A 14,486-nucleotide genomic window follows, 5' to 3' on the forward strand; every position below is an offset into this window, starting at 1 on the left:
CTTGATATCAGGATATTGGTACTGCTCACACTGTCAGTTACAAGTGCTTGGAGCAATTGTACTGACAGTACGAACAGCTCCGATCCTTGATATCAGGATATTGGTACTGTTCACACTGTCAGTTACAAGTGCTTTGGAGCCATTGTACTGACAATACAAACAGCTTCGATTCTTGGGTGCTTTGGAGTGTCTCATGAAAGTAACTGTACATTAAAAGTGGTCCCATATATCTGGGGGTATATAAAGAGGTGTCTGTGGATATCAAAAATGTGCTGTAAATCAGGAGTATTTGCTGCTTTTTTATACTTTTATCACAACATGTAGATACTTGCTAGAAAATCAACAAGTATCTACAGGTTATGGGTAAATTCAGCTAGAGTGGAAAGTACGAGCGGTTACACTTCCATTTCCCGGCAAATAAGTTTTTCTAAGCGGACCCTGATTTTATGGCCAAACTTTGCAATGGATTGGTTCCAACGACCTTCAGACTATATATATATATAACTACTTGACCACTGTTTCTATAACTGTGAAATATTTTGGATTTAACTTCATGGTTACTCATGATGTAGTTGGAAACTCTATGCAGACACATCTCACAATGAGCCTTTATCGATCTCAACATACCTTATAGATAGTACCTCAGTTGCTTTCACATATTGGTTACAATCCACCTTTATATCATTAATATTCATTTTCAGCTTTGGTTAAGGCAACAACAACAAAATATGTGTAGAAAATTGAAAGAGAAAGTTATTGCTAACTCTTCAAAGGTTAGAAGCTATTCAGGATTTTTCTATCTTTCCCAAACAAATTATTGCAAACTTGTGGAAAAACACATGGAATACTTTCAATCCTCTAAAATGCAACAAGATAACATGCGAGTGAACACAAAAGTCCAGTTGAGTACACGTGTCGCGATTTCTCCTGCTATATACGTTTCGGAGGATGTGCTGCTCGGTCTAAGCCTGCACGTGCATTGCTAAAAGTACTAATTCTACACATGCAGTGGATATGCGTTATTATTTAAAACAAACAAGAATTAAAATAATCAGCACAAAAAACAAGCAAGGCGAATGCAACAAGTAATAATATCACTATGCACGACATGCAACACATAGGATTCAGTGCTAAGCAATAGTCTGAAACTCGCTCAATATTCAACAGGTATTCTACAGATGATAAATATTCATCAAAATCATGAATATTCAAATACATTATGCAAATTTACATTACAAATGATATGAATAGAGATTTTTGCTGCAGCTACGATAAGAGTGCAGGGAATATAGGCCAAACCAAAAATGTTAAACTAATGGTGTTTACAGTAGATAACAGCACTTTTCTGCCAAAAGCCATCAAAAAGAAGGAACGCTTTCAAACGAAGTCATATCGTTTAGCTTTTCGACACAGTGCTATGAAGATAATTACGGCAATAAGTAAAGAAAGACCATGGAGAAGCGAGGCAGATCATTCTGTAGTTTATTATTTTGTATTAACAGTTAAAAAGAGCTTACTTTATAACATAATAATAACAACACATACACTCACATTATAACTAACCTGTAAGTATGATATTCACCCCCAAACGCACAAAATAAACAGATCTGGAGCAAGGGTATCCAAACCTCTCGATCATTACAACCCACATTTGGTAATTAAATTCGGAGTCTTGAAATGGTTCAAACTTTGACCACGGTGGTTCCAAAAATCCCCACGTTCGACAAACTCGTCTTGGTTGCATGCAGAGTTTTGTGTGCAAAGATACGTCAACTTTTTAGGTATGTAAATTTTAAGATATGTATATATATTTTCAACGAATAGCCTCATATGGTTTTTCATGCGACGGATAAATTTGGTTCCTCTGAAATTTGTATTAACTGGGTGCCGAGAAAACTTGTAGGCCTCCCTGAGTTGGAGTAAAAGTACAGAAAACTTCGAAATCCGATACCTATACCTGCATCCTTTTCACACACTAAAAATCTTCATTTTCCCAACACGGCGAATTGTTTTCATTCCCCAGTCACACAAGTGGGTTTATATCTCTAGGTGCCATCAGAGCTGACAGTCAGTTCCAAATATGCATCGCATAAATTAACTCACTTTCGACTCGACAATTCTTAGATCATCCGATATTAATCCAAATGCAGTCACCCTCAAAGTACCAGACAGAGGTATTATTAAGGACACTCTCTGGAACGGGGAAAATATCGGGACTACGGTAAACCGGGAGACGAGGAAAATCCTTAGGTCTCTTCTGGTCTCTTCCTTCCATGTTTTTTCGTTACGATGGGTGTTGCTCAGTTGGTCGTGTGTGAAGCTATGTATTAGTATATATCCCAATGGAGTTGGTGTTGTTACATGAAACCAAAGCAATGAAAATAAATGAAAAACCATGGGGATAACCATGACTTTGTTCACATTGAGAATGCAAGGGGCGGGGAGTGGGAGAGGGAGGAAGGGGGATTAGGACCCTGGTAAAACTGACCCCTAAAGCTTCCACATTTCAGAAAGGGTGGCAGATCAAGGTCGAACAAAAAGAGCAAAGTAAAAAGGCAAGTACCAAAACAATTGTTTGATAAAATTGGAGAGTTTTAGTACTACAAGTGTGCCCATCTCTGTGTTTATGCCGAAAGTGATGGGGTGGGGTGTGGGTGGGACAAACCCAACAGTATTTACACTACCATCTTGATCGACCCTTGTGTGGGGTCAGGATTGTCCCGAAAGGGAGATATTGATTATGGGGGTCTTTTCCTCAGGGTACACAACCCTTGCAGTATCCGGTCCCCTTACTTTTTCAGATGTGAACAAGGCCTAGAGGCTATGGGTCCTTAAAATTGGTCCTTTCATCAAAGGTACATATAGAGCTTGATATGCCATCCTCAACGTTATTTTTAGTCAGATGTATTAAAAACAACTGAAGAAATAGAGAATCGTCTGAAATTGGATCTGACCGGTCCTCCTCACAGCCTGTTTTGAAATGCCGGAGTGACGATCATCTTCATTAATATATTTGAAATGGTTCTTGTACTGTGACACAATTGTTTTGAAACAATCTATCACAAACAACTGACGATTAAGAACCTCTTTTGTTTCTTGCAGCACTAAAACAATGACAAACAATACGTCCTTCGAAAACGAAACACGATTATACGCAAAATAACCGCTCTAATTTTTTTTGAATGATTTATCATTTTTTTTATCTCAAGACTCTATATGCTCCTTTTTGAAGTGAGTGAGAAAAGAAAAAAAAATACAACAAAAAATTAATATCCAAATTTTATCGACTGGCAAGCAGGCTGTTAGGACTCTCTACATGCCTTTTATTTAAACGTAAACAAAATGCGGTGGGCAATTTGCATGGTACTTACAACCACTCTTCCGTTTCGTTTATAGGGCGAGTATCCCATGAATTTCTACAGACAAAATCAGGATGACCTTTGGTTTTTGAAATATTTTTTTTAAACCAAATCAACAGAAATAATGCGCGATAAAAGAAAACAGAATATCATACTACTATGCAAATATTATAAGTGGCTGAACAGATCAATCAACCAAGTTGCACCTTGTTTTATCCATCCCTCCTTGCCTCATCTTGATTATATGAGATTTTAAGAGTGAAAGCGACGGAGGATAAAAGTAAGGACAAAAACATCACGTCAAACTCAAAGGCCTTTTGACGACAAAAGTGATGATGCAAAGTTAATACAATGCTAAATTAAATATATTCACAACTGGAATCATGCATATTCAGTGGCTTTATTGTTATGAAAGAAATTCCAAAATGATGGAATTCACTTTTTTCACAAATCACGAGCACCGGAAATCAGAACTGCAAATGCTGTTACATCCGGCTTACGACCCACACACACGTTTGTACCTTCTTTTTATCCTCTCTAACAATTTACCCAGGAAAGGAGATAAAGATACAGCCAGATATCAAACCTATAAATATCTACAGGTCAAGGTTTGTGGTATAGATAACTAAAGAATTCACCCACACTGCCCTCAACACTTGCCTTTTCGTTTGCTGTAGATAAATCTCAAATCATATTCAAGTTTTGGTCATTGCCTTAACTTGACATAGTCTCCACTTAAGTCGACAGGCTGTGTATTGACCAACTTCAGGAAAAACTTTGACTTCCTGCCATTGAAAACTAATGTTTTTTTGTTTCCTTCACTCATCTTCATTGAGGTGTAAAGAGTAGGCCCCAATCAAACATGCAAGTATGTACCTCGTCACTGAGGTATGTACTGCTGCTGAGTGCACTGATAACATGAGGAAGCAGTTTGTACCTCTTTGAAAGAGGTTCACAAGCCAAATGGGAGTGGTATCATCAATGATGTCATGAGGGATGCAACTTGGTCTGAAAGAAAATATTCAGGATTTTGCAAAACCTGACATTTCCTATTTTCTACTTTTTGTTTGTTTGTGGTAAAGTGAGCTTATTGTACACCTTTGTTTGAACTTAAAACACAGTAAACTTTCAGCAAATTTTGTAAAAAAAAAAAAAAGCAAAAACATAATACAAAAAAAAGGGTAAAAAAAAAATCATAATAAATAAATAAATAAATAAATAAATAAAAAACAAAGTGATTTCTGTCTAGCTACAAAATATGATTGTTACAAGACCTTCTGATCAGGTGGTTTCTCAGGTACCTCGTAATCACGGGACTGGAAGAGAAGTTTAATAATAATTGCAAAGGTAATATGATGATGAATTTTGAACCTTAGCGCACCCAAAATATCTCTCAGAAAACCATCTCTGTTTCACTAAAAACCGGCCAAATGGTTTCTCTTGCCGGACCAGAAACTCAGTACTAGAAACTTTTCAATTTTTACGACGACGGTTATTTCGAGAAAGAAAAGAATAAGTGCTGCACGAAGCAAGCCAGGAAATAGGCTGAGGATTGCTTTAAGTTTTATGTAAATGTAACATTCACTATTCACAGCAAAAAAAAAAAAAAAAAAATCCTGGGACAATGAGAAGCCGAGCTAGCTACTGAACACATCAATCACATCGATTATATAAGTTTAGAATTAGTATTTACCTTCTGGTAAATATTTGACCAATGACAGTTTATCTGGGTTAATGAATGCAACGGGAAAAGACACATTTAACCAGCCACTATTGTCCGTGAAGAAAAATGTTATAATATATATAAATACATATATAAAAATATTCACATGTATTACAGAGGTGAGAATCTTCAGTGCAGGAAACAGTTATGACCTTCCAAAAAAATTAACGCCCGTAATTGTATTAGAACATTGACATGTTGGGGGGGGGGTGGAAGGATTTGTATGCATAAGTAAGAAAATCTGATGTAACATGTTGGTTTAACCAATAATAATGCTACTGAAGATAATACTGTAATAACAGTAAGAGCATAAAATTATGTGTCAGTTTCCCTTCACCATTCTTTTCCCTCTCTCTAACAGTGATCTTCCTGCCACCCCCCTCCCCACCCCCATGTGAAACTGCTAAATGATACTAAAGCAACTATTAGAACCATCTTTTTAAGTACAACCCTGGAAGAGTCAAAACTCTGGAGCAAGTGTTTTATGAGGAACATGATCTAATAATTACTAAACTCACTTTTTTCGTGCCCTATCCAGCTTATATAACTGCATATAGAATAAATACCCTGATGCATGAGAGTTGGGGGGGGGGGGTTGGGGGTGGGGTGAGCATTGTGACCAATATGTAGCAGGGAGTTCCATAACAACTCCCTGATGTAAGAGTTTGTGATTCCTTCACAGTGCGAATTACTTTAATAGATTACCAAAACAATCTGAAAATGGTTAAATTTTGTCCTTCCAAACCAGAGGTAGATTTATATATGTTGCAAATTTTTTTCAACATAAATCAGTTGCCAAAGGGGGGGGGGGGGAAGGGGCACTGGCGTGTACAGTCAGAATGGCCTAGATAGTATCCAGGGAATTTTGTCAGTTATTTGCAAACAAAACCAGGTTATCAATTTCTTGCTTTTTATCAAAATTATGAGATTAGTTTTGTATGCCGATGATGTTAAACAACACAAAATTTGTTATAAAAATATCAAAAAATTATTCTTTTTTGTGGTAGGAGTTATCAGCAGGAAAATTGAAAAAGGGTTGGCCAGCTAGCTATGACCAATTGAACTTAAGAAAAAAAAACTTTTTAGCCAATGGGAAAGGAGAAAGAGTTGTGGGATTCAAAACTTGAGCTGAAGGTTGAAAGGATGTGAAAATATTGGCATCAGTGGGGTGGGACAGGATGAGGAGTGAATAGGAGGGGGGAGTGGGGGGGTGGGGGGTCGGGTGTTGGTCACATGCGATTAATAACGTTCAAGATGCAAGCGTCAATGGCAGTAAAATTAGCAACATGCATCCATTAGAAAACATGCTCTAACTTTAGGTGTTTTTTTGGGTGAGCAGCTCAAACGTGAATGGGCAACAGGTTGGGAAGGAAAAAAGGTGTGTCCAGGTCTTTATGTCTAACCGTCGTAAATTCTGCGATAATTGGAAACCTGATCTCATCGATGAACCTCACTTTTAATAAAAAATGTAAGAAGAATTGTTCACCTTTAAGAGACCACCACACCATGGATGATGAGAATGTTCTAATTTGTCAAAGACTACAGTGCTTATCTTAGGTTTTTAACCATTTGACTGTTTTAATGAAGTAATATTATTCTTAGGATTGCTAAAAACACATAACAAGACATTTAAAAAAAAAAAAAAAATTTAAATAAAAAATTGGAAAAGTCAAGGAAATAGTCAAAACAGTGTTACATGTAAATGCTCATCTTGCCTTAACAAAGCTTGTGTTTTTTTTTACTTCTTCTTTTTGTTTATGCATACATGAATAAAACAAGTACCATTTGCATATATTGCAATTTATCTCAACCTTGTAGAAATACCAATTCAAGATGTGTCGTCAACAATACTTTAATACCCTGCGATGCATTCACGGCACATCTAACACGAAATTAGCCTAATTTGCATATAAGAATCAGGGCACACACTGCAAAGTACAAAGTGCTATCTAGAAGTAAATTTTCGTTTTGCTGTTTACCATATAGGGTTTATGTCCCAAACAAAAAATTGAAATTCCCTTTAAAAAAAAAAAACTTTCCTTCCAAAATCATAATCCAAATTTTTGATGGGAAATTTCTCAACACTTTCAAGTAAATCCAATAAGAAATTTGGTAACTTTGAATCAAGATCATTTTTGTTGGGTCAAACCTGTACTGTGCTGTGGGTGGGGTGAAGGGTCACATTTATCAGAAAATTTGATAAAGTATAATTATTACTTTCATTATTAGCTAATCATTCTTGTGAAACATTTCTAGGCTGGCATGGAAATAAATTGTGCACGTTGCTTTGAGGATTCATCCCTTGTATTTGCAGTTTCGAGCAATTGTGGCAAAATGCTATTTTTGTTTAGAACCTACGATATGCAAACTGTGGGGCATGACCCAATAGTGGGTGGTGGTGATTTTTTATCGCGGGTCACAGAATTTTTCATGACATCGGAAATTTCTAGTTATCTTTGTTTTTCTCTCAACTTTTGACAGTCCATAGGCCATGTAAGTCTTCATGCGTGCTGAGCACAGATTCTGAGGGGGGGGGGGAGAATGGGGTGGGGGACTGGTAGGTCTTGGCTCAGTCCTCATGGAAGATTCATGGCTTGTGGGGTCCTAAACATAAAAAAAACCTTGAGGACCGCTGGCTACGACATAACTTGCACCTCCAAAATCTTGCCATCTTTCTTCTCCTCTTTTCCACCCTTAAGACTTCCCTCTCATGAAAGGTCTAAAACTCTCCAAAACTAACATGCATTTGCCTAGTTGAACTTGATTCAACTCGGTCTTGTGCAGTGAAGCAATGAGCAGGCAAAAGAGAGCTGTTACATCATCGTCAACACTCTCTTTACAGTATCAATTATACTTGACCATTCTTCAATCTTACCTCCCTGCTACATCTCTACACAATATCGATACTTGTAGAGAATGACAGCTGTCAAGCAATCAAAAGTCTAAATAAGACCCCATAAAAAACTACTATCTTCAAGAAAAAGATATTAAAACTACATGTGAAGCATGCCACTTTAAAATACAACCCCCCCCCCCCAAACCCATCCTCTCCTATTGGCCTACAGGGTTAAAACCAAATCATACATTCTGTGGGTATGATGTCACTTTAACCCAAACCTATCAAGTAGACAGTTAGAGTAAAGTGCAAACAATACCATAATCTCACAAATCATATCACAAATAAAACTTATTCAGATGCACTAACAACCCTACTTCCCATACCCCCACTCCGTCCCCACCCGCCCCAACCCCAAAGAAGAAATAATGGAAATTAAGCAAAACAAGTCAAAAGATGAAATCTTCTTCCCCAACAAACAGCTGCAAGAGAATGTAAAATACTATAAAAAAAAAGCATGTGTATAAAGACCCAAAAACATCCAGCTTGGTTTCAGCAGTAGAAACAATATGACTATTGTTCCTGATATCGTCCATGCATTTCTCTTGCAGGTTATAATTTCCCATTTCATTTCCATTGTTTCACCAATTTTTTTCCCTTTTCTTTCTTAGTTTATTTAATATTTTTCTTTTGTTGCAAGTGAGAATTCCTTCAACTGAAAAAGGTGCAAAGTTGTGGATAAAATGCAGTTGTAAAATTTGAACAGAGAGAGAAACAACCTTTTGTCGGGAGAGTTTCTCCACCTTATCCATATCACCAGACTGTAAGAAAATATTTTCAGGCATAAAAGATTCTTAATTAAAACAAATTTATGCAAATGACAAACGAATATCCCGAAAAAAAATTGTTTGCAAATATTTGTATCGGACGTTACGACACAACCCGTCTGCATTCCGCAGACAGAGATGGATATGAAGCCGTCTTTTCATAATTCATAATTCTCAGCTGTAATAATTATCCCAAATATCACTTCACCATGAACTATATTCACACGAGGGCTTTATTATGATACAACACTAGAGATGTCTGTGCAAGTCTAGTGCAAAATTTGTCTAGTCCAAAAAAATTTAATGCAGTCAGGCTTGACTGGTTTTCCAACAAATGGCTTCCTGATCACTCGTAATTACACTTTTAGAGGTAACCTAAAGCAATTTAATTGCAAGCTTTTTAAATAATTTCTAATTTCAATTTCAGTATAAAGTGAAAACATGCTCAAACTTCACTCTTTACTTAGCAAGTTTCTTTAGCTTGGAGATCTGTCTCATAACAGAGATGCCAAAAAAAAGAAAAAAAGTATGGGAACTTTTTTTTTTTCATTTTTGTCTCTTTTTACCCAAATATATCTTGAATTAATGAAGTTAAAATCTGTAAGATATTACCTAATCACAACTTTTGCCTAGTAGCAGTTCTCTGACTCTTTTCATCTCCCAACAACAAGTCGTTAAAGTGACGAGTCGTAAAAAAAAAAAAGGATTATCGGCTTCATTTTACTTACTTTTCTTCATAAAGACTGACCCTGTAAATTGGCAACGACTTTCGCTTTGTATTCTATTCTTTGATATTTTTTACGGCCCTTCTCAATGACGAGGTTTAAAAAATTATTAACCAATGGAGACTACTCTAAACAAAAGTTGGCACGGGTATCAGATACTTCACAGATATTTTTAGACAGACAGTTTTTCACTTTCTTTTTCCAAAGTGTTCCATGAAGGTCTCGACAGCCGCACTTTCCCGGCATGGTTTGGGCTGACCTCTGCTTTCAAGTGGTTGGTACAATTTGTAGCATGATAGCACACAGTGCTATTGATATTGAAGCTGTTGCACGGTGGATAAGATATTCGCACATCACATCAAATGGTCTGCTGCTAAAACTGTGTACGTATCTGTGCGTACGTGTGACTTGCTTGTAGGACAAATAACACGTACGTGTGACTTGCTTGTAGGACAAATAACAACCTCTCGATGTTAAAATAAGTTCCATTCAACTTTGAAGGAACATTTATAGATTTTCATATATTTTGAACCAGTTTGACAACAATGACACTCAATAATTTTGTGTTTCTGTTGAGAATCTTCAGTTTTAAGGTTTCAAAATTGTTTGTCTCATAAAAGTTAACCGGCAATTGTTATTTACCAGAAAGTGGACAATAGTCTAGAAAATAGTAACTCTCCATGCAGGAAGGGGGGAGTAAATATTTATATGCAAATATGATGAACTGAAGGAGTGTCATGGTCAAGGCAGTGGACTTGTGATCTAAGGTTTGCAGTTCAAGTCCTGGACAGATCATGACATATTATCCTAGTGGCAACGCACTTTATCTCAATTGCCTCTCTTCACTCAGGTCTATAAATGTATATGAATGTATAAATTGTCAGTTGGGCGCTGTCTAGCTGCCCTTCATGTGAAGGGATTGTCTCTATGTTCTACAGGCTATCGTTGACCAGCGTAATACTGTAATGCGCCTTGAGCACCGTTATCGGTGGATATTTCTGCGCTTTATAAGTCCTTAATATTTGTCTATCCTCAATGTTATCTGAATGCTTTCATGCTGGCTGTTACCTCCACCCTCTACTACTGTAGGGAATGGAATTCACTTAGTAACTGAACTTTGTTCTTGAAAATGATTTTGAAAATATGTCTCATTAAATTGATGTTTCCTTCACATGAGATGACTTAAGTCTGGCCGGTCAAATAAAAACGATTCCTGAGACAATACAAAATCTTGACCTCTTTTTAATGTACTTTGAACAACACTTTTTTTTTTCACTTGGGTTTTGAGTCTGAGGTTAGAAAAGGCTATTCAATTGTAAGAAACTACCACATGCAAATTTATGAATTGTCCTTGTATGACATCACAAACAATAAAGCATTATTATTGTTCCAAAACAATGTTACAATGGCAGGGAGAAAACAAATTCTTCTGCAGTCAACAAACTTTTTTTCATTTTTATAGGGTGAAACTGTGAATGAGGGCCATGTGTGTCATGTCATACTACAATGTCTTTAATAATTATTGATTTTTATAGAAAATATCATTTTCATTTAATTCTAGACAAGGCTGAAGGCAAGTTAAATCATGCTGTTAAATAGATAATGATTGTTGTTTTGTAATTGTTTTAATATTTTAAATTCACTCTTGCCATATTTATATATATTTTGTCTTATATCTCTTCAATCATCTAGGACTTGAAATCAGTACCAGTAGTTGTGGCCTGTAAGCATATGACAAACAAACAAATGGAAAAAGCCAGATAGCATGTACATACTTTTTGACATATTGGACATAGTCAAAGCCAGCTGTTAGAATGAATTAATGGTTTCTGTTTCGGGTAAGGATGAAACACATTTTAAGAGCTGAGGTAGTGTAAAGCTTTCCATATTTTCATGCTATACATGTATATATATCTATATATATATATATACACACACATGCATACACATTCACATATAAATGATTTCGAGTTGGTTAGCATCATGATTGATCTCTAGAGTGAGGCAAATATGTTAGCATTGTTCGATACAGGTGGCAAAAGTCGTACAGTGGAATGACAACCTTCCTTGCTGGTTTCGAACCTCCGGACAGACAATCAGTGTCCATGGCCTAGTTGGTTAGGGTTATGTCCATATATAAAGCGGGAGGCCCGGGTTTGAATCCCAGTGGAGGCTGGAATATTTTTTCACTGTTCTGGATATTCCAACTCAATATATACATACATATATACGTAGATATATATATATAGAAAAGTAACAGTGCATAATTTCAGCACTAAGCATGATGTCTTGGCTGCATCAATATAAAGCCTATCATCGTCTCAACTGCCATATTTGCTTTGATCATTTACAGGCAGATGAGTTTGTAGGGTGCACATCGATAGCATCGCAGGTTACAATAAAATGATGGACTCCTGGCCCAAAGCTGGTTATGCAAATGAGGAGGAGGAGGAGGCATGGCACTAACATAACAAGCTAATAGAGGGCTACTGACATGTCAGGGAATGAAATGTGTAGTAGCAAATACTTTAAAACCTAACTTGTATACTTAATAAAAATTTCCCCCCCTCTCCCTAACCTCACAATCAAATCACACCATGAGGGGAAACAGTGACATCGACCAACGAAAAGCTCACATTCTGTTTGAAATTGACAAAGATTTCTAGATAAAGACCTTGATAATAAGTCATAGATAAGATTTAGCAAGGCCAAAAAGATAATCATTCTCATTCTCAGATGTGACATTACAACATTTCAACATTTTTGAATTTACTTGAGTTCATTGAAAAAAAGTGCCTTATGGACTCCTACACTGGGTTTAAAATTGGGTTTATCTTACATCGGCGATGGCCCCTTATAAGATTTCAGTCATCTAGTTTTGTTACATGGAGAGGATTAAAATATTGTTCGTTATCTCATCCACCAGAACAACGACTTTTGATTCACTGACCTGATATGTATTTAGTTCCAGCCTTAGGACGTCGATCTTTCTACCAATTTCTTCCAACCGTTTGTTGACAGAATTCGGGTCACCTAAGGAACTATTGGCGGTGTAGACATCTCTCATCTTGAGTAGGGCTTCTCTGTGGCAATGAGATACGGACAATGTTAAAACACTTTCAGTGCTTCCGTAACGAAGGTATGTTTCAAAGCAGCCAGTTCCGTTTCATAACGTTATTCAAATTTTCCACCAGATCCATCTCTTTGGTTTGCTTTGTTTCTAAAATACAATGTCCAGGCACTACCTCTCAACCCCTTTGTTTCCTCCCCACCTCCACCTCAAACCCCTCCCTTTCTCCCCTCTTCCTTTGAAAGGTATGCAGGTATATACTGCTTGTAGAAAATGTCTGCACGTAACTTTTTGTTATTTATCTCCCTGAGCTATCAGGATGTTTTTTCTCTACTTTTGTATTTTCTACTCTTCCTGAGCTATCAGGATGTGTCCTCCTTTAACTTTGTATTTGCTACTCTCTCTTGAGTTATCAGGATGTGTCCTGATAAAACTAATTTTGTAACTAAATAACTTTGTAACTAAATAAAACTACTTTTGTATTTTCTACTCTCCCTGAGCTATCAGGATGTGTCTTTCTCTACTTTTGTATTTTCTAATCTCCCTCAGCTATCAGGAAGTGTCGTTCTCTACTTTTGTATTTTCTAATCTCCCTCAGCTATCAGGATGTGTCCTTCTCTACTTTTGTATTTTCTAATCTCCCTCAGCTATCAGGAAGTGTCCTTCTCTACTTTTGTATTTTCTACTCTCCCTGAGCTATCAGGATGTGTCGTTCTCTACCTTTGTATTTTCTATTCTCCCTGAGCTATCAGGATGTGTCTTTCTCTACTTTTGTATTTTCAACTCTCCCTGAGCTATCAGGATGTTTCTTTCTCTACTTTTGTATTTTCTATTCTCCCTGAGCTATCAGGATGTGTCTTTCTCTACTTTTGTATTTTCAACTCTCCCTGAGCTATCAGGATGTTTCTTTCTCTACTTTTGTATTTTCTATTCTCCCTGAGCTATCAGGATGTGTCTTTCTCTACTTTTGTATTTTCTACTCTCCCTGAGCTATCAGGATGTGTCTTTCTCTACTTTTTGTATTTTCTACTCTCTCTGAGCTATCAGGAAGTGTCCTTCTTTACTTTTGTATTTTCTACTCTCTCTGAGCTATCAGGAAGTACCCTTCTCTACTTTTATATTTTCTACTCTCCCTGAGCTATCAGGATGTGTCCTGAACTACTTTTGTATTTTCTACTCTCCCTGAGCTATCAGGATGTGTCTTTCTCTACTTTTGTATTTTCTATCTCCCTGAGCTATCAGGAAGTGTCCTTCTTTACTTTTGTATTTTCTAATCTCCCTGAGCTATCAGGAAGTGTCTTTCTCTACTTTTGTAATCATCTCAGAGCTGAATAAGTTTCACATCTACTTTGTCGCCGTGGCGATTGTCTTGTTCATGCCGATCATATTCACCTTAAGCTTCTCTTCATGCTATGATATCATGGCATGCTGATGTCACTACAGCATTCTTTGTGCACATTTCAACTCGGTAATAGGTCGCAACTGTGTGCCGGAAATGCCTTGCAGATCCCTTTTCATTTATACCTTCCTTATCTGAAGTACTTTCTGTTCATTCAAGGGATGTTTAGTTTCATTATTGCGGAAAATATTCCTTTCTGTTATGATCGAATTAATAATTAGAAGAAACCATATCGAACAAATGTTATCTCAAGAAGTTCTGTGAGTCCCCCCCGTCTTACTTTTCCTTGACTTCAACGTCAATCTTGCCCTGGATTTCATCGATCTTCTTCTGGAGTTTTTGCTTTTGCTGGTTGGGTGGAAGATGACTAAAATCTTTGGTCTCCTCCTAGAAAAGTTAAAGAGAATAGGGAGAGAATATTAATGACATCCATTAGCAACTTTTATATATAGATATTTTTGGGGGTATTCTATACCTCACCCCTTTAAAATGAAGATGAAGAAAAGAGGCAAACTCTCAATTTTACTCCATATCAGAGATTTCTTCC

The 14,486-nt window shown here is 36.8% G+C and overlaps 1 protein-coding gene across 10 annotated transcripts in view; it reads right to left on the reverse strand.

Moving 5' to 3' along the window:
* Positions 1 to 14,486, reverse strand: part of LOC139963461 (formin-binding protein 1 homolog) — an 88,474-nt gene that overhangs the window by 11,180 nt on the left and 62,808 nt on the right. For 4 of the 10 annotated variants that reach the window (XM_071964246.1, XM_071964245.1, XM_071964243.1 and 1 more), the window contains 5 exons: positions 14,220 to 14,326; positions 12,421 to 12,553; positions 8,698 to 8,739; positions 4,634 to 4,675; positions 3,372 to 3,416 (listed from right to left, as the gene is read on the reverse strand). In XM_071964246.1, the coding sequence (XP_071820347.1) occupies positions 3,372 to 3,416; positions 4,634 to 4,675; positions 8,698 to 8,739; positions 12,421 to 12,553; positions 14,220 to 14,326 (369 nt within the window). The remainder of the gene's footprint in view (positions 1 to 3,371; positions 3,417 to 4,633; positions 4,676 to 8,697; positions 8,740 to 12,420; positions 12,554 to 14,219; positions 14,327 to 14,486) is intronic. The other 6 variants (XM_071964247.1, XM_071964248.1, XM_071964249.1 and 3 more) reach the window with 6 other exon arrangements.

This window comes from Apostichopus japonicus, chromosome 22 (genome assembly GCF_037975245.1).
Source record: "Apostichopus japonicus isolate 1M-3 chromosome 22, ASM3797524v1, whole genome shotgun sequence".
Lineage (NCBI taxonomy): Eukaryota > Metazoa > Echinodermata > Holothuroidea > Aspidochirotida > Stichopodidae > Apostichopus > Apostichopus japonicus.